Source organism: Schistocerca cancellata, chromosome 2 (assembly GCF_023864275.1).
Source record: "Schistocerca cancellata isolate TAMUIC-IGC-003103 chromosome 2, iqSchCanc2.1, whole genome shotgun sequence".
Taxonomy (NCBI): domain Eukaryota; kingdom Metazoa; phylum Arthropoda; class Insecta; order Orthoptera; family Acrididae; genus Schistocerca; species Schistocerca cancellata.
Window position 1 is genome coordinate 690,930,518 of NC_064627.1, and position 21,408 is coordinate 690,951,925.

The 21,408-nt window shown below is 40.5% G+C and overlaps 1 protein-coding gene across 2 annotated transcripts in view; it reads left to right on the plus strand.

The window, feature by feature from the left end:
• LOC126162447 (myosin heavy chain, non-muscle) overlaps positions 1 to 21,408 on the plus strand; it is a 266,507-nt gene that overhangs the window by 221,075 nt on the left and 24,024 nt on the right. For both annotated transcript variants that reach the window (XM_049918962.1, XM_049918961.1), the window contains exons 16-22: positions 6,458 to 6,664; positions 12,330 to 12,458; positions 13,198 to 13,440; positions 13,888 to 14,022; positions 17,192 to 17,347; positions 17,849 to 17,977; positions 18,112 to 18,423. In XM_049918962.1, coding sequence (XP_049774919.1) covers positions 6,458 to 6,664; positions 12,330 to 12,458; positions 13,198 to 13,440; positions 13,888 to 14,022; positions 17,192 to 17,347; positions 17,849 to 17,977; positions 18,112 to 18,423 — 1,311 coding nt within the window. The remainder of the gene's footprint in view (positions 1 to 6,457; positions 6,665 to 12,329; positions 12,459 to 13,197; positions 13,441 to 13,887; positions 14,023 to 17,191; positions 17,348 to 17,848; positions 17,978 to 18,111; positions 18,424 to 21,408) is intronic.

Sequence of the window (21,408 nt, forward strand, 5' to 3'; positions counted from 1 at the left end):
TGTTAGATGTGAAAATTTGTTGTTGATAATTCTTGACTTTACGTATCATAAGGCAACAGGAGAACATGGGATAGCAGCTGATGTGATGTGAAACTGGGGAGGGAGGTGACAACTTTAAAAAAATTACCTCCCAGATTTGGAGGCTAAAGGGTGATAGAAAAATGTGATTACTGTGCCAATGCATGATAAAGGGGACAAGAGGGATACACAGTACTATAGAGGAATATTAGAACTAGAGGTTGGCTACACAGCACTGTGAAAACTGCTTCTGAAGAGATTATAGGAGACTATAAACAGGGATTTAAGAAGAGAAGAGAAGAGGCATAGAACAGACATTTTCCCTGAAACAATTGATATAACTTAGGGTCGTAAAGAAGAAAGAGAAGGTAGTAACATTTGTGGACTTCAGAAAGGCATAAGACTCCAACACACTCTCTTGGAAGTGTCCTGAGGGACAGAGGACTAGACAGCACTGCACAAGAACTAATAATGGAAAACAAAAGGGTGAGATCTCAGGATAACTATTGAAGAATTTGAGATAAAGACCGTTGCCAAATAGGGAGATTAATTGTCACCAGTTTTGTTCGGCACATTATTGAACAGATTGATCAGACGGTGGAAAGCAATACAAAAGAAAATGAGAATACCAGGGTCACAGTGGGGGCAGAATAAACGAAAGGAGGACTAAGCGGACTGCACAACCTTTGCAAATGACATAATGACTGTTAGACAGATGAAGATGCAAAGAGACAACTCGACAATATAAGTGAGATAGGCTCAAGGGTTGGGTCTGATGCATGCCTGCCTACAACAAGGCAGTGCTATCGAATACTGCTAGGGATTGAAAAACACGAGAAGACACCAAGCACCAAAACCATTGTCTTCATGATGATGATGATGATGATGATGATGATGATGATGATGATGATAATGAAGAGAAATCATTAACTGTTCATTTTCATTTATAATGCCATCTATAGTCTGCTTCTCTTATCAGTTTAGCAACATGGTCTACTTTTTTCCTCCATGAGGTAGTGTCTACAGTAGCAAGACCTTCATGTAGCAGTCTTTCCACTTCTGTTATAGTAAAAGTCTTGTTGTTACTTCTAATGTATGCCTTGACTTCACTCCAAACCAATTCAATTAGATTAAAATGACAGTGATAAGGCAGTAGCCTAATTACCAAGTGACCTGTTCGCTTGCAATTTCATCTACAACATATTTAGGTGTCACAGGCTATAACAGCAGTTTTGTCATTCTCATGTCCGCAGCAATGTCTCTCACCTGCAACCACTGCACCACAGTTTCTTTACGGTCACTAGTGGTCAAAGTTTTATGTAAAATCACGGAATGGTACGGTGCATTGTCCATCACAAAAACTGTCGGGACTCTAAACTGGAGCAACAAATTTTTAAACCACTATAGAAACCGTGGGTGGTCCTCGTGATACTGGTTTTTTCCAATCAAAAAATTACAACTCCTTCAGGCACAGAGCCATTTGAAGAGCCTGCATGGGCCACAATTAATCACGATCCATTTCCTGTTGGCTGATGATGACCGTTGCTATTCGGAGTATCATCTGTCTTGCATTTCTCAACTGCTTCTCCAGCGTTGACGCAGGTTTCGTGTAACCATATGACTGAGTGTATGTTCTTATCTACAATTTTGTGTAAGAAAATGGTACGAGCTGCAATGACATGAGCTTTTTCTAGTAACAGTTTTCGTCCATCTGACTTTTTAAAACGGAAGCCCATTCTTTTTAATATCATCTTAAGTGACGTTTTCACCCCTGAGAAAAGTTCACTTTCTTTTAAAGAATTTAGCAACTTTGCTATTGTGGGGTATTCTTTCCTTTTATAGTATACGTATATGTGCCGACGAATTGCATCTGATTGGAAAGAATCAATATTTGTAATAGGACGAGGCTGCTTCTTTTTCTTGCCCAGAGTACTTAAAATCACACTGTTTCTTACACAGGGGCTTTCTTCCCCACTGTTTACTTCACTGTCTTGTAAGTCTTGAAGTAGCACCCCTTTCCTTGTAACTGTTCTTTCACTGAGTCCTAGAGTTTTTGAGGTATGCTCAAAACTTTATCGGCAGGAATTGACGCGTGTCCATGAACAGAAAAAAATTCTTTTTCTTGCTCGTAAAACTCACGTGTCCTCTGTAGTAATTCCAAAGGCTGACTATTTCGTGGCACTCCAAGGCGCAATGGAGTATTGCTTGATGAACGACATCCTTTTGGTCACATTGTTTAACAAACAAAAACTGTAGTCAGGCAGTAACAAAACAGCAGGCGTTCGCACACTAACATACAATGCTTACACAGAAGGCAGCAACACGGTAGCGTTGATGCCGAAACCGCTTTTGTTCGGTGCTGTTATTGGTTCAGTAGACGCGGTGACTCCCGCTCCTCACTTATTTGTTAGTTATACTACCAACTCTACGGCACTTGGGGAGTGACCTTGAAGTGACATGTTTCAGCGGCCTGGGTTTAGAAAAACAAGAGGAAAATACTTCAGAAAACATGAGGCTCTAATAGAGGTGGTGTGAGATGGGTGTGCATACTTGCAGAAGAACTGTACGAGAGCAAGATGACAAAATGACAAAATCGGACTAAAAGGGGCAATATTTGCCAGACATGTGATCGGGACAATATAGTGACAATGATGAAAAGAGTACGGGAAACAACAGAGAGGGGAAAATGGAAAGATGATAGCCAAGTGAGTCGTCAAACTCCAGAAAGATTGATCAGAGCTGGGGATGAAGATGGAAGCAAAGGAAAATTGCAAAAGCAAGTACACATGGACAAATATATCGGAGATCAAAGACAGAGAGGGATACGGGAAAGAAGAGTGTGTCACCAGTTGGGCAGATGAGATAAGAGGTACTGAAGGGTAACAGAGAAGAAAATAAAGGCTAAAGTAGTTCGAGGAGGAGGAGGAGGAGGAGGAGGAGGAGGAAATTGAATTTATGGAGAGGCGACTTGTGGTCCTTCAGAGGCCATATTGCAAGAAGAAGAAGAAGAAGAAGAAGAAGAAGAATAGTATTTCACTCATCAGCAACAGCTTTGAACCTCTTGTGTTCTGGCCTGGCTTACTGTTATCTTGTACTGTTCAACATAGTTTTGATTGTAGTTAGTATGACTGTTCTACTTTCATTACACCTCTAGTGTCCTTTCCTCAAGACACACTTAGATATTTTTACAGTGTGACTTCAACTGTCACTGTCTTTCCAAATACATATCATTAAATTCTGTGTATTTATTCATTGATTTTGTTCAAAATGGGAGATGAGATGTGTTTTCAAAAACATTTTGAGATTATGAAACATTATTCACACTGGCCACAGAAACCTACAAACTTATATTAGTAAACCTTGCAAGGTTCTCCTATGGTGCAGGAGATGAGTGTCATTTGCACCCTCAGGAGTGCTATTTATTGGAAACCTGCATCCCTTGTAGCATCTTCATTAGAGAGAATAGTCAAATTTACGTGGATGGAAGTTCTGCAGGTTGGATGCTTAGCTGCCTTTAGTGCAGACTTAAAATGATTTAGGAGAATATTGCCAAAGTGAACAAATAATTGGTCTGCTGCTGAGAATAGAGGGATGTTTATCAGAGTCTAAACAGCGGATGGTGTAAAGCCCTGGATGGACCATTGTACAGTGACTGTCATCTATGTTTCAAACAGTGTGCTGTGGCTCTGTTGCCATTATGGACTATGACTATACAGGGTGGTCCATTGATAGTAACCAGGCCAAAACTCTCACAAAATAAGCATCAAATGAAAAAACTACAAAGAACGAAACTCGTCTAGCTTGAAGGGGGAAACCAGTTGACGCTATGGTTGGCCCGCTAGATGGCGCTGACATAGGTTCAACGGATATCGACAGCATTTTTTAAATAGGAACCCCCATTTTTATTACATATTCGAGTAGTACATAAGGAAATATGAATGTTTTAGTTGGACCGCTTTTTTCGCTTTGTGATAGATGGCACTGTAATAGTCACAAACGTATAAGTACGTGGTACCACATAACATTCCGCCATTGCGGACGGTATTTGCCTCGTGATACATTACCTGTGTTAAAATGTTTGACTGTTTACCAATTACGGAAAAGGTCTATATTGTGTTGATGTATGGCTATTGTGATCAAAATGCCCAACGGGCGTGTGCTATGTATGCTGCTCGGTATCCTGGACATCATCATCCAAGTGTCCGGACCATTTGCTGGATAGTTATGTTATTTAAGGAAACAGGAAGTGTTCAGCCACATGTGAAATGTCAACCACGACCTGCAACAAATGGTGATGCTCAATTAGGTGTTCTAGCTGCTGTTGTGGCTAATCTGCACATCAGTAGCAGACAAATTGCATGAAAATCGGGAATATCAAAGACGTCGCTGTTAAGAATGCTACATCAATATCGCTTGCACCCATACCATATTTCTATGCACGAGGGATTGCATGGTGACGACTTTGAACATCGTGTACAGTTCTGCCACTAGGCACAAGAGAAATTACGGGACGATGACAGATTTTTTGCACGCGTTCTATTTAGTGACGAAGCGTCATTCACCAACAGCAGTAATGTAAACCGGCAAAATATGCACTATTGGGCAACGGAAAATCCACAATGGCTGCGACAAGTGGAACGTCAGCTAAATGGTGCAGTGTATGCTGATTTCCTACGTAATGTTCTACTGATCTTACTAAAAGATGTTTCACTGCATGACAGAATGGCGATGAACTTCCAACATGATGGATGTCTGGGACATAGCTCACGTGTGGTTGAAGTGGTATTGAATAGCATATTTCATGACAGGTGGCTTGGTCGTCGAAGCACCATACCATGGCCTGCACGTTCACCACATCTGACACCCTGGATTTCTTTCTGTGGGGAAAGTTGAAGGATATTTGCTATCGTGATCCACCGACAACGTCTGACAAATGCGTCAGCGCATTGTCAAAGCATGTGCGAACGTTGCAGAAGGCGAACTACTCGCTGTTGAGGGGAATGTCATTACATGTATTGCCAAATGCATTGAAGTTGACGGACATCATTTTGTGCATTTCTCAGAAATGATAAGTTCACAAAAGTACATGTATCACATTGGAACAACTGAAATAAAATGTTCAAACATATCTACGTTCTGTATTTTTATTTAAAAAACCTACCTGTAGCCAACCGTTCTTCTAAAATTGTGAGCCATATGTTTGTGACTATTACAGCGCCATCCATCACAAAGCGAAAAAAGTGGTCCAACTAAAACATTCAAATTTCTTTGCGTACTACACGAATATGTAATAAAAAATGGGGGTTCCTATTTTTAAAAAATGCAGTTGATATCCACTTGATCCATGGCAGCGCCATCTAGCGGCCAACCATAGTGCCATCTGGTTTCCCCCTTTAAGCTAGACAAGTTTCGTTCCTTGTAGTTTTTTCGTTTGACGCTTACTTTGTGAGATATTTATCCCGGTCACGATCAATGGACCACCCTGTATATAGGCTACAATGGTAAGTATAGTACAATGTGGTGCAGTTATCTTTTGTAATGCCTTTGTCGCAATATGATTTTCTGACTGAAAATTAAATAATTGAGTTTCGCAATCTTGTGAGCCATTGTAATATCTGTCCATCAAATGAGACAGTGAAAAACGATATTGTGATTTTCTGACTTGAAGAAAGACGCAATCAGTGGCACAGATTTTTAGTGTGAAATATCAAGTATTTGTCTTTTTTGCTGATAGGTCATCTCTTTGTTCATCCTGAGAACTTCATTCCCATTCATTCATTGTATTCATTCATTTTCTCCTCTATGATGAGATCGTGTTCTTAAACACCTTGGGGATTTTCCAAGTCAAACAAGAGCTACATATTAATGTATAATGATGGTGAACATCTCATAGCTCTGGAATTGTTTTCTCTTAAAACTGTTAACTACTCAGGCTGATTGAAAATGTCAAACTATCCTATATTTTAGATTTGACCACTATAGCACTTGAAATACTTCTCATCACCTGATTTCAGAATGAACTAATATTCAGATTCATTCAGTTGGGTATAACAACAGATGGTGTGTGTTTCAGTAACCATGACTACTTCTCTATATGCAGTCATTAGTTGCCACATTAAAATGTTCCTAATAATTTGCGTACTTCTCCAGCCTTAAATTAAATCTGTCAAGTATCTAATTGCTTGAATCATTACAGTACCTATGTAAAATTTCAGAACCTCTAAAGTAATCTTTTTAATGACAGTCTAATGATTATTGACAAGAAACATTGTAGTACTGTACTTCAATTCGACAGGCACATACATCCTTGTCAATTTTAATCTTATTGAAAGTTATATGTTTAACTTAATGCAAAGTTGATGTTACTGATAGAATTAGCTGAGTGAATGAAATAAATTACAATAAGAAAATATTGTTGTATGATTCTTTTTGACTGTAGGCTGTGGAAGAGAAGATAGCTCTGTCTGAACAGCTGCAAGCAGAGACAGAGCTCTGTGCTGAGGCTGAGGAAATGCGTGCAAGGCTGTTGGCACGGAAGCAAGAACTGGAGGAACTCTTGCAAGATATGGAGGCACGAATGGAGGAGGAAGAGGAGAGGGTGACCCAGTTAAACAATGAAAAGAAGAAACTACAGCTCAATATACAGGTTGGTCTCTCTCTCTCTCTCTCTCTCTCTCTCTCTCTCTCTCTCTCTCTCTCTCTCCCCCCCCCCCTTCTCTCCCCCCCCCCCTTCTCTCTCTCCCCCCCCCCCCTCTCTCTCTCCACCCTTGCAGAAATAAGTTTACTGTAGTCTGCTTATGTATGGGCTCTGAAGAGTAATTTTTATTAGATGTTTGTTTGTTTTTTTTCATAATACCTAACCATTGGGAATAACAGTAATATGGAGAGGATATATTGCTACTCACCACATAAAGGATGCGTTGAGTCATAGACATGCACAATGAAAATGAATGCTAGAAATAATAATGCTTTTGGTCAAAGGGGCCACAGACTCCACAATTGGGCATTAGTGCCCAGAGACAGTGGTGTGTGTGTGTGTGTGTGTGTGTGTGTGTGTGTGTGTGTGTGTGTGTGTGTGTGTGTGTGTTTTTTCAACTTCTGAAGTTATGAAGCAGGACTCTGTCTGAAGCTGAAATACATTGAAGGAGTGGGAGGGGGGGGGGGGGGGGGGGGGGAGATAAGCAAAAGTTGAAAAGTTGGTAGTTGTGTTTCTTCATCTGAAGGATGATGTCTATTCAGATTTTGTGCCAATGGGGTAACACTGGCACTAATAATGCCACTATTATGATGCACATCAGCTTTGCTTTAAATACATGCTTGTCATGATTATGCGTGTTAATTACCTTTGAGATTCAACGTAGTGAGTCAATGTTAGTCAGAAATGCCTAAAAGACAACAAAGACACAGTTAGCAACTACTCACTGAGTTTGAATGAGGTCATACGATATGGCTACAAGAAGTGGTGTATTACTTCCACAATATTTCAGAAAGACAGGGCAGGAATGTAGTCACTGTACAGTGGTTGTCACATGAAGGTACGGTCCCGAGAAGACTGGGGCGTGGATGGCCATGTGGCACCACCGATAGGAAAGACTGTTGTGTTCAGTGCACGGATGTGGTGCATCGTAATGTGTCTGCAGCAGCAATTCGAGCAACAGTTGGCACCGTGGTGACACGACAAAATGTTACAAATCAGTACCTTGCGGGACAGCTCTGAGCCAGACACCCTGTAGTGTGCATTTCGCTGATCCCAAACCACTGCTATTTGTGACTTTAGTGTTGTCAAGTGAGAGCTCATTGGTGGAGAGGCTGTAGAGGTTTGTTGTGTTTTCTGAAAAAAGGCAGTTCTGCCTTGTGCCACAGATGACCAAGTGTTAGGAGGCCGTTTATGGAGAGCATTCCAGGGGGTGTTTTTCAACAAGACAATGCACACCTACATACCACTGCTGTAACACAACACAGTCTACAGTGTGTCGATATGTTGCCTCGACCTGCTGTAGCACCAGACCTGTCTCGTATTGAGAATGTATGGGATGTCATAGGGAGGAAACTCTAGTGTCATCAACAGCGAGCATTAAACACCCAAGTGCAAGAGGTGTGGATCTCGTCACACAAACTGTTATACAGCACCTGCACAATACAAGGTGCATTCAAGTTCTAAGGCCTCTGATTTTTTTCCAATTAACTACTCACCCGAAATCGATGAAACTGGCGTTACTTCTCGAAGTAATCGCCATGCAGACGTACACATTTTTCACAACGCTGACGCCATGATTCCATGGCAGCGGCGAAGGCTTCTTTAGGAGTCTGTTTTGACCACTGGAAAATCGCTGAGGCAATAGCAGCACGGCTGGTGAATGTGCGGCCACGGAGAGTGTCTTGGAAAAAGCCAAAAGTCACTAGGAGCCAGGTCAGGTGAGTAGGGAGCATGAGGAATCACTTCAAAGTTATCACGAAGAAACTGTTGCGTAACGTTAGCTCGATGTGCGGGTGCGTTGTCTTGGTGATACAGCACACGCGCAGCCCTTCCCGGACATTTTTGTTGCAGTGCAGGAAGGAATTTGTTCTTCAAAACACTTTCGTAGGATGCACCTGTTACCGTAGTGCCCTTTGGGACGCAATGGGTAAGGACTACGCCCTCGCTGTCCCAGAACATGGACTCCATCATTTTTTCAGCACTGGCGGTTACCCGAAATTTTTTTGGTGGCGGTGAATCTGTGTGCTTCCATTGAGCTGACTGGCACTTTGTTTCTGGATTGAAAAATGGCATCCACGTCTTATCCATTGTCACAACCGACGAAAAGAAAGTCCCATTCATGCTGTCATTGCGCGTCAACATTGCTCGGCAACATGCCACACGGGCAGCCATGTGATCGTCTGTCAGCATTCGTGGCACCCACCTGGATGACACTTTTCGCATTTTCGGGTCGTCGTGCAGGATTGTGTGCACAGAACCCACAGAAATGCCAACTCTGGAGGCGATCTGTTCAATAGTCATTCGGCGATCCCCCAAAACAATTCTCTCCACTTTCTCGATCATGTCGTCAGACCGGCTTGTGCGAGCCCGAGGTTGTTTCTGTTTGTTGTCACGCAATGTTCTGCCTTCATTAAACTGTCGCACCCACGAACGCACTTTCGACACATCCATAACTCCATCACCACATGTCTCCTCCAACTGTCGATGAATTTCAGTTGGTTTCACGCCACGCAAATTCAGAAAACGAATGATTGCACGCTGTTCAAGTAAGGAAAACGTCGCCATTTTAAGTATTTAAAACAGTTCTCATTTTCGCTGCTGGCAGTAAAATTCCATCTATCGTACGGTGCTGCCATCTCTGGGACGTATTGACAATGAACGCGGCCTCATTTTAAAACAATGCGCATGTTTTTATCTATTTCCAGTCCAGAGAAAAAAAATCGGAGGCCTTAGAACTTGAATGCATCTCGTACAATGCTTGCACATTTTTATGCTTGGATTCAACATTCTGGCAGTTAGACCGGTTATTAATATACCCGCATGTCACGTTTGTAGTGGCTTTTGTCATGCTTACTTTAATTGTGGTTTTGCAAGGTTAAATCTTTGGCAGATGTATTCCCGAAATTTCATTACTGTAGATTATTTCTTGGTGTTGGGATTTCTTTTCTGTCATTGTATTTCTAGTTTTCTTTCTCATTGTCCCTGTCTGACTTAAGGCTGCCTCTGTTTGGTAAACAACATTCTGACCCTTCCATGTTGTTGTTGTTCCATCCTGGTCTTTGTATAGTTTGATTTAGGCCAAGCCGTTTGCTTACTTTACTTCCTATAACTACATATTGTCTGTCTGTTTTCTGATATCATAATTATGCACTGTTCTTTGTTATTATTACAAGCTAAACGTTAAATTATCACAGATGTGTTGCTTAAGCTCGAATTGCCATCTTATTTGTTTAATTAACTTTTTCTAATATACAGAAACAAGTGTGAATTGGACAGTGTTGTGCTACAAATTAAGAGATTCAGGATTTGGTACATAACAGATCCAAAGATTTTTTTTTACAGCTTATTGCTTTGCTGGTATTGCTTTGTAAAGTGAAAATAAATGTGCACTGTAGTTTGGATCCAGTGTTAAAATTGTAAGTTTCCCTGTAAATGACTATCTGAACACTTTCTCAAGGGTTTGGTAGGTCAGTCAAGGCATTTCACTTGCAATTGAACCGTAACCACTACAGCAGTGTGCTGTAGCTACGGCACCCATAGTGTTCAACGATTATTGCGTTGATGCACAAACAAAAAAGAATTTACTCTGCAAAACATGAATTAGATTTTTATTCTAGAAACTGATAAAGAAGCATCATATTTACCCACTAAAGTTGTCAGGATAAATTGAAGTTCAGTGTATTATCAGAGCACTGGCTATCAGCTATTGCATAATAATAATGTTGTTGTCGTTGTTGAAAAGTTAACCATTAGTTTATATTATGTCTAGGTGACAGTCTTCTTGTCACCGTGGTCCAGTTTTAAAGTGTGGACTAGAAACTAGCTTAGCAAATCACTTACAAATTTTACAGCTCTCCTTACTTGTACGTATCACTTAAAGTTCTGTTTCATATTTTTCATGTGCCATAATGCAGGCAATGGAGACCAAAGATAATTCTCTTGATCCTTTTTAGCTGAAGTTTTTAAACTTTGTGATACCGCAAGCAAATTCCGGCAGCATAGTCTCAACCCCAGTACTGTACTGTACTGTACTGTACTGTACTGTACTTCACAGCCTGATACAATCTGACACAAGTACTCACCGAGAATATATGATCCCCCTCCCCCATTATATAGTTTAAGTGTGACTTTAAATCACTGTTATTGTTAGCTGACTCAAATTGATTCCTTATATATTCTACGGCTGTTGATAAGTTTGGTGATGAATGAACAGCAGACAGCAGTGACTGTCTCAATATCTTGGCACTTGGTGCTTGACATAAAAACCCTTCTCATAGATTTTGTCACTATTCCAGTTCATTGCCACTTTCTATCTTCTGTCTGTCACTCTATCATCATCTTATAATTTTTACACCTCCTTGAACAGTCACCTGCTTCTCATTTCCTGCTTTAAAACAACCTGCTCGCCATTCTGGGAATTGTTATTAAGATCCCCCTTTCATTTTCAACATTCTGGAATATGACAGGAACACTCATTGGAAGCAAAACGTTATGATACGGGGATATATGCTCTAATCCAAATTATTTCTGATATAGAACACTTCTAATATTCATTTTATTTATTTTCTGCATTATTCAACACATTGTCAAATTTAAACATGGGTGATAGTTAGCAAGCATGACAACATGTGTTTCACAAAGTATCAACTGAAAAACACATGTTTTTAGCACATTCACATTTGATGTGACAGAAAGTGCCAACAATATCTCTTAGATAGCAGCAGGAGCACTACAAACACAAAAGTCATAAATATACACCATATCTACATATTCTTCACTAATGAAGTTGGTCTAAAATAAAATGCCAGAGAGATTGTTTGGGTAAGACACATACGTGCAAGCCACTAGCCCTAAACACTTAATGTATGTATCTGTGAAAGTATCCAGAGTGGGGCATATGTCCATACGAAATTTTTTGCTTCAGATGAGCATTCCTGTAATTTTCCTGAATATTGTATGCTGACATTTGCAGGAATTTTATAACTACTTCAGTAGTTGCTTATGCTCTCTAAATTGTCTTTTGAAAAAATGAAACGGTTTTTGCAATGACATTTGTATGCAGTTTGTACCCTAACTTTCAAAAATTGGAAAAAAGGTGCCTTAAGCCCTATTTTGAGCCTTAGTGACAGTAGTGCGGTCATGCCAAGTGGTCCCTCTTAATCTAGATGGTGCAGTGGCAAGACACTGAACTCATGTTCAGATGGTCAGCATTTCAAATCCCCCATCTGGTCATCTAGATTTAGGTTTTCCGTGGTTTCTTTAAACTATTAAGGTAAACACTGGGATGATTTCTCTGAAAAGGGCAAAAGCAGTTTCATTCTCCCAACCGAGGTTGCCATTTGTCTAAAATATCATCTGGCAACTTAGGACTCAAGCGACCAGCTGTCCTTGGCCAGTTCGTCGGTTTCTCCTGGTAAAAGAAACTTTTTTTGTTTTTAAGTATTTGCATTAACTGTAATAGGAGTTGTGCTCTTTTAAAGGAAAATACTGCCAACTTTTCTAGCTCTTATTGATTTTTTAACAATTTTATGAATTTACTTTTCATTTCCAAGCATTACATTTTGATTGCTACAGTTTAAATCCTATGATCTCTTTTTTTCCTTCTTCTTTTTAGGACTTAGAAGAACAACTGGAAGAAGAAGAAGCTGCTAGACAGAAATTACAACTTGAGAAAGTTACATGTGATGCCAAAATAAAGAAATTAGAAGAAGATCTTGCATTGTCAGATGATACTAATCAGAAGGTAAGAAATGAACCATGAATACTTCTTCACAGTAAGTGCACTTTGTCACTAATGTGATGCCAATCTTACAGTTAGATTAAAATTACTTGAAAGTTGACACTTCACATATTGGAGCAGGTTTCGTCCAATCAGAGCACTCAGTATCACAACAGAACCATTCACCATTGCCAGACTGTCACTTTAATTTCTTATTTCAAAACACACACACACACACACACACACACATTTTTTTCACAACATCATGTGAAGCTGACTAGGCCACCACAGTCATAAACACAGGGTTTTGGCATACTGCAGTGCTTATTGTATTAACCTGACGTGTAGATGGTTATAGGTTTGAATCTTGTCCCCCCCCCTTTTTTTCCTATGTGATCAAGAGAGTAGGATTATTATTTTTATTCAGCTAGTCAGTTTAAATGTAATTCCTTTTGTTTTTAATTCTTTGCCACGTCATTCTCATCATTACATTGCAGTGGCCACTTCCAACATTGCTCTGGATTACACATTAACCTCATTTGTTAAGTGGGCCACATGTTTGTGTGTCACCTACAACCAAGTGGTAGCCAGCAGCTGATATGGCAGCATTGTAGTGGCAAGTGATGGCCAACTATCAAGTAATTTTAATTGGGCTGTATATTCTATATAGAATGATATGAACCCCCGTACTGAGTGACCTTCATGAAAGAAATTATATTTATTATTTTCTTAAAGTGGGGATAAAATGCTTACATGATTACAGCTGTTGAAAGAAAAAAAGGTTCTAGAAGAACGAGCAGCAGATCTATCTCAAACCTTAGCAGAAGAAGAAGAGAAAGCAAAGCATCTCAGCAAACTAAAGGCGAAACATGAAGCAACCATTGCCGAACTTGAGGAGCGCCTGCTAAAAGACCACCAACAGCGTCAAGAGATGGACCGTAGCAAGCGGAAAGTTGAAACCGAAGTCAGTGATCTTCGTGAGCAGCTCAGTGAAAAGCGGATACAGGTGGGTGATACATACCACTTATGTTTATTTAGTAATAATATATATGTAGTAAACTAAGTAGATTTCATTCACTGATTACAAAAATGGAATGTTTCTATTACTTGAATCTTGAAATGGATTTACAATATTTATTTACGCCTGCTTTTATTCAATGGATGTTCCTCTATAGTACGCATGAGCTTTCTATACAAAGAACATTCCTTTGATGACAGCCAAGTACTGAGATAGTAAAGTCATCAATCACTTTGATATCTTAACTGGCTTGTTTAATATACCTGATAAAGGTTGAGGCATATTTCAGAGTGAAGAACCAGTTATGTAATCATGTTTAGTATTGGTTACACTAGTTCTCTGATGTCTTGACAGCAGTTTCTTGCATCACTTTGTAGTAATTAATAAATGTTAGAGAAAATGTGTGTTATTTATGTCAGTGTGGTATTCTTTTAGCTTGAGGAGATGCAGCTTCAGCTTGGAAAACGAGAGGAAGAATTAACACAGGCACTTATGAAGATAGATGAAGAGGCAGCAAGCAAAGCGCAATCTCAGAAGGCATTGCGCGAGCTGGAATCACAATTAGCAGAGGTAAATGGAGGTTTTGACATGGATTTTGATTATGTCTTTCAGTATTTTAGTTCTGTTCATATGTAGTATTTTCTGTGAAACTTGATACTAACAACACAGTCTCAGTTTCTGAAAAAGTTTTATTAAATAGTTTTATTGGAGGAAGGTAGGTGTGAAGAACAACCCTGTAACTAGTACTGTATTAAATTTAAGATATACCAGTTTCTGTTCTTGTAATATTAAGATTTTATGGTGACCTGCATTTACATACATACTTACTCCACAAGCACAGAGGGTACATACATCACTATTGGGCATTTCGTTTCCTGTTATACTTGTGAATGGAGAGGGGGGAAAAGTTACTTTCTATAAACCTTTGTATGTGGCCTTATTTCTATTGTCTTCATGCTCCTCATGTGAAATGTACGTCAGCAGCAATAGAGTTGTTCTGCAGTCAGTTGTAAATGTCTGTTCTCTAAATTTCACAAGAAGATCATCATCATTACCTCCAGGTATTCCCGTTTGAGTTCATGAAACATGTCAGTAACACTAGCTAGTTGATCAGACCTACTGGCAACAAATCTAGCAGCACATCTCTGAACTACTTCACTGTCTTTCTTTGGTCTGACTTGGTGGGGATCCCAAACTCTCAAGCATTACTCAAGAACGGGTCACTGTTACTGTCTTTATGTCCTCATTCCATTTCATATCACCTGGATATTTAATTGGCATGACCGTCAAGCAGCAAGCCACTAGTACTGTATTTGTACAGTGTTGTTTTTTCTATGATTGACATCAGGTTACATTTTTTTACTTATAGAGCTAACTGCCATTCATCATGCCAAATAGAAGTTCTGTTTAGGATGTGTTGTATTCTCCTACAGTCACTTGACAGCAATATTTAAATGCGTGGCATCTGTTCCTTTGAAAAAGCACACCACACAGATCTCACAGCTGTGAAACATTATATGTAAATTGAAAGGGGATCACTACTATCAGCTGCAACAGGATATTTAGTGGAATCAGCAGTGATAAGTGAAAATCCCAGTCAAGCATACATTTTCGCTCATCACCGCTAATGATACCAGTGATCCCTCTTCAATTAACAGCAATACTTCCCCTACACTACAGTATCATTAGCAAACAGTTGCAGATTAATGCTCATCCCATCCATCACATCATTTGTATATAGAGAACAAGAGCTGTCCTATTACTTTTCCTGTGGCAGTCCTGACGATACCCTTGTCTCTGATGAACACGCACCACCAAGGACATCATACTGGGTTCTATTATCTAAGAACTCTTCAAGCCACTCTCATGTCTGGGAACCTCTCTCGTATGCTTGAACCTTCATCCAGTTTGCAGTAGGGCACTTTGTCAAACACTCTGGAAATCTAAAAATATGGAATCTGTCTGTTAGCCTTCATCCCTGAGTCATAGGTATCATGTGAGAAAGGGGCCAGCTGGATTTCACATGAGCATTGTTTCCTAAATCTATGCTGATTTGTGTACAAAAGCTCTTCAGTTTTAAAGAAATTTATCATATTCAATAGAGAATTCTGCAACAGATGGATGTTACGGATATTGATCTGTCATTTTCTGGCTCCATTCTTTTGGCCCAAGAGTCACCTGCATCTTTTCTAGGTACTTTGGATTTTTTGCTGATTGAGATATGCATTATAAATGCAAGCAAAATACGGGGCCACTGCCACAGGATACTCTCTGTAAAACCGAACTGGAATTCCACTCAGGCCCAGCAAGTTAATTGTTTTCAACTAATTTGATGGTATATCTGCACAGTCTTCCTGCATAAGTGATTTCTTAAATGCGAAATTTAAGACTGTGACTTTCCTTTTGCTGTCTTTCATTGTCACACCAGGCTGGTCAACGAGTGACAGGGTAGAAATCTTTGACCTGCTTAGTGATTTTACATAGGATCCAGAATTTTCTCAGCTTCTCAGCAAGATCTTCTGCTAAAGTATAACTGTGGAAGCTGTTGTATGTGTCACACATTGATCTTTGTACAGATCCACAAAGATCTAACTTTTGCTTGTCGACATTTCTGCATCGTTGTTCGACCCGAAAGCGCAATGATATCTGCTTCCTCAGCATTTTCTGCATTTTGTACTTAAACCCCAGCAGGTCTTTTCCAATATTTCCTGTTTACTCAGGACATGCTTCAGCAGTACAATTTACAATTGGTATAAACTTAACTCATTATTCCGCTACATCTATTGTTGTTGTTGTTGTTGTTGTGGTGGTGGTGGTGGTGGTGGTGGTGGTGGGTGGTGGTGGTGGTGGTGGTGGTCTTCAGTCCTGAGGCTGGTTTGATGCAGCTCTCCATGCTACTCTATCCTGTGCAAGCTTCTTAATCTCCCAGTACCTACTGCAACCTACATCCTTCTGAATCTGCTTAGTGTATTCATCTCTTGGTCTCCCTCTATGATTTTTACCCTCGACGCTGCCCTCCAATACTAAATTGGTGATCCCTTGATGCCTCAGAATATGCCCTACCAATCGATCCCGTCTTCTAGTCAAGTTGTGCCACAAACTCCTCTTCTCCCCAATTCTATTCAATACCTCCTCATTAGTTATGTGATCTACCCATCTAATCTTCTGCATTCTTCTGTAGCACCACATTTTGAAAGCTTCTATTCTCGTCTTGTCCAAACTATTTATCGTCCATGTTTCACTTCCATACATGGCCACACTGCATACAAATACTTTCAGTAACGTCTTCCTGACACTTAAATCAATACTTGATGTTAAAAAAATTCTCTTCAGAAATGCTTTCCTTGTCATTGCCAGTGTACATTTTATATCCTCTCTACTTCGACCATCATCGGTTATTTTGCTCCCCAAATAGCAAAACTCCTTTACTACTTTAAGTGTCTCATTTCCTAGTCTAATTCCCTCAGCATCACCCGACTTAATTCGACTACAACTAAATGATGCCCATTCATTGTCTAAGTAAAATACTAACACTAGCTTATCTGCTTTTTCCAGCATAAACACTCTCGTAGTTGTTTTGATGGATTTATTAATTTTAGTAAGCATTGTTGCTGTGTATATTACTGACACTGGTGACAAATATTTGTATTTTAATTGGGGGGGGGGGCGTTTACAATCATTGCTACTTTATGTTCACTTTTCTTGCCATGGCAGGAAAATTAATAAACTTTTCTTCTAGCTTCAAGAAGACCTGGAAGCTGAGAAAGCTGCACGTAGCAAGGCAGAAAAACAAAAGAGGGATCTTAATGAGGAACTAGAGGCACTCAAGAATGAGCTGCTAGACTCCCTAGACACAACAGCTGCCCAACAGGAGTTGCGTACCAAGAGAGAACAGGTGATATGTTATGCTTCAGAGTGGTTCGGCTAATTTACGTTAGTGTTATTAATCCCATTTTCATGTTTGATAGGCAGAGGATCTCTGTTGTAGCATTTTTCATAACTTGCTTCAAGGAGAAAAAAGTTGCTGCCTTTTGTGTATGTAATACAAACTTTCATATACCAGATAATTATGTAAGTGTTGGTTATCAATGATGGTATGTTTTCACACTTCTTCTGGATAACTAAATGGTTGTTGAAGTTGTGCTTGATATCCATATTTCATGATGTGGAACATAACAAATTTTTGAGTTTTATAACTAAAGTTTTTGTTGACTATAGTTAAGTTTTTTCCATAAGTCTATTTAATCTGACAACAAACATCGTGTGCAAAAGTAGAATTTGAGGTAATCTAGTGTGAATGGTACCTGATAACAAAAATTTTGTCTATAATAATGCTAAATTTTGTAACTTTTTTATGTGGGAACAAAAACGTTGAAACAGCAAAATATTTTCACAGGAATTGGCAACCTTGAAGAAAACTTTGGAGGAGGAAGCCTCTCTTCATGAAGTCACAGTGCAAGAAATGAGACACAAATATAGCCAAGAGATAGCAGCTATCAATGAACAGATGGAATCTGTCAAGAAGGTAAACTTGTTGATGATGATGTCTGAATATGAGATTTTTGCTGTTGGCTAATAATACTTAAAATGGTTTCGGAAAAAAAATTATAATCTGTTGCTCAGAACTTCAAATTCTTAAAATAATGTAACTAATTTCAGACAAAGGCGAGCCTAGAAAAAGCAAAACAACAGCTAGAGGCTGAGAACGCAGACCTTACCCAAGAACTGCGAACTGCTGGGGCCAGCAGGCAAGAATGTGAACGCCGAAGGAAGCAGGCAGAAGCCGCCTTGGCAGAGTTGCAGGCAAAAGCGGCAGAGGCTGAGAGAACCCGGGCAGAACTCGCCGAGAGGGCGACACGCCTGGCACAAGAGGCCGAGGCTGCGCAGCAGCAGTTGGAGCAAGCTGAACTCCGCGCCTCTGCGGCAGCCAAGAGTGCTGCCACTGTAGAGTCGCAGCTCGCTGATGTTCAGGTAAACAGGGGCTCTGCAGAGACAGTCATTAGTTGCCGAACCTGGGAACTGTTTCAGTGTGGAGTTGGCAGTGTTCCTTAATTTTATAGAGTATAAGAAAAGAGAAGAGATTTTGATCAAAATATTGTCAACCATTAGATATACACACTTTATAAATGCTTCTTCCTGAACTATGTGACTGATTATGATAGCCCCACAAGGCTCCACACAAGGTAAAGTTCTATTTCTGTTCTGTGTGAGTGATTTATGATAAAATATAAGTTTTCAATCATTCCTGTTCTCAGGAGATGCTTCTGTTTCAGCTGAAAGTCAGGATGCAGAAAAAATTCCTGAATCACTGATCAGTATCATTAGTACTTTAGGAACTTGTTCTTAGCTAAATCGGTTGAATCGAAACATATTTAAGATTAAAGTGATGAAGGTTAAGACCAAACAGTCAAAATGTGAAATGATTAAGATTGTTCCCTACAACTAGCACACAGTAGAAACTGACACAATCAGATTTTTAGGATTAAATTTGGATAAAAAATTGATCTGGCAACCACACACTTCAGTATCAATGTGTTACTATGTATGGGTGCTTTTCGTTTTTTTTCCCTTGGGGAGGGGGGGGGGGGAGGCTAACATAGTATGGGTATTAAAGACAAAAAAAATTATTCAGAATATGTGCACTGTAATTATAAAGAACCATGTTGCCCATTATATAGAAAATTTAAAATGTGAACTCTCTATTAGTTTCAACCTGTTTCAATTTTTGGAGGGTTTGTGCCGTTAGGTGCGAACCGGCAATTAGATTGACGATGTTGTAAGGCATAAAGTGGTGAGGCATGTTAATCAAAATTTCTTGTCTCGCTAGCTACCATGCATGGTGAGCTGCATCGAGCCAGTAGCTGAACTGAAGATGCCTAAATATCTGTATGTATTGATGAGATTAAAACTTTATGCTTCCCATCCGTCACCATAGACTGTATGTCCAGACATCTCAATAGATGGGAATGAAAACTTCATAATAAATTAAAAGGGACCAAGTTAATGGAGGTGAGTATGGGCTGACTGAAAAGAGAGCTATACGAAGCACTGATACTGAAATGAAATGCTGTTGTGAAGTGGATGACCTGGTGCAGGACAAACTGATTTTGAAATTGATACTAGTTACATATCCCACTATATAATTTTAGTCAAGTTTTGACAGTATAACGTAATTGGATACATAAAAAAAAAAATCTACTCACCAAGCAGCAGCAACACAAAAAGGTTTAACTTATGCAAACTTCTGGAGCTGCTGGCTCCTTCTTCTGACAGAAGAGTTGAAGGGGAAGCAAGAGGGGTGAAGGAAAAGGGATATAGTTGGGAAAAATCACCCAGAACCCCTGGTCAGGGGAGACTTATCGAATGGGATGAGGAGGACTGGTAGAGACGAAAGAAGGAAAGTCTTTCCTTCTCATCCCAACTGGTAAGTCTCCCTTACCCGGGGTTCTGGGTGATTTTTCCCAACTATCTCTCTTTTCCTTCACCGCTCTTGCTTCCCCTTCAACTCTTCCACCAGAAGAAGGTGCCACTAGCTCCAAAAACTTGTGTGTGTGTGTCCAAACAAAAGCGCTGGCAGGTCGATAGACACACAAATAAACACACAAAATTCTAGCTTTCGCAACCAACGGTTGCCTCATCAGGAAAGAGGGAAAGAGAGGGAAAGACGAAAGGATTTGGGTTTTAAGGGAGAGGGTAAGGAGTCATTCCAATCCCGGGAGCGGAAAGACTTACCTTAGGGGGAAAAAGGACAGGTATACACACACACACACACACACACACACACACACACACACACACACATCCGCTTATACACAGACACAAGCAGACATTTGTAAAGGCAAAGAGTTTGGGCAGAGATGTCAGTCGGGGCGGAAGTACAGAGGCAAAGATGATGTTGAAAGACAGGTGAGGTATGAGTGGCGGCAAATTGAAATTAGAAATTAGCAGAGATTGAGGCCTGGCGGATAGCGAGAAGAGAGGATATGCTGAAGGGCAAGTTCCCATCTCCGGAGTTCTGACAGGTTGGTGTTAGTGGGAAGTATCCAGATAACCCGGACGGTGTAACACTGTGCCAAGATGTGCTGGCCGTGCACCAAGACATGTTTAGCCACAGGGTGATCCTCATTACCAACAAACACTGTCTGCCTGTGTCCATTCATGCGAATGGACAGTTTGTTGCTGGTCATTCCCACATAGAAGGCTTCACAGTGTAGGCAGGTCAGTTGGTAAATCACGTGGGTGCTTTCACACGTGGCTCTGCCTTTGATCGTGTACACCTTGCGGGTTACAGGACTGGAGTAGGTGGTGGTGGGAGGGTGCATGGGACAGGTTTTACACCGGGAGCGGTTACAAGGGTAGGAGCCAGAGGGTAGGGAAGGTGGTTTGGGGATTTCATAGGGATGAACTAAGAGGTTACGAAGGTTAGGTGGACGGCGGAAAGACACTCTTGTTGGAGTGGGGAGGATTTCATGAAGGATGGATCTCATTTCAAGGCAGGATTTGAGGAAGTCGTATCCCTGCTGGAGAGCCACATTCAGAATCTGATCCAGTCCCGGAAAGTATCCTGTCACAAGTGGGGCACTTTTGGGGTTCTTCTGTGGAAGGTTCCGGGTTTGAGGAGATGAGGAAGTGGCTCTGGTTATTTGCTTCTGTACCAGGTCGGGAGGGTAGTTACGGGATGCAAAAGCTGTTTTCAGATTGTTGGTGTAATGGTTCAAGGATTCCGGACTGGAGCAGATTCGTTTGCCACGAAGACCTAGGCTGTAGGGAAGGGACCGTTTGATGTGGAATGGGTGGCAGCTGTCATAATGGAGGTACTGTTGCTTGTTGGTGGGTTTGATGTGGACGGACGTGTGAAGCTGGCCATTGGACAGGTGGAGGTCAACGTCAGGGAAAGTGGCATGGGATTTAGAGTGGGACCAGGTGAATCTGATGGAACCAAAGGAGTTGAGGTTG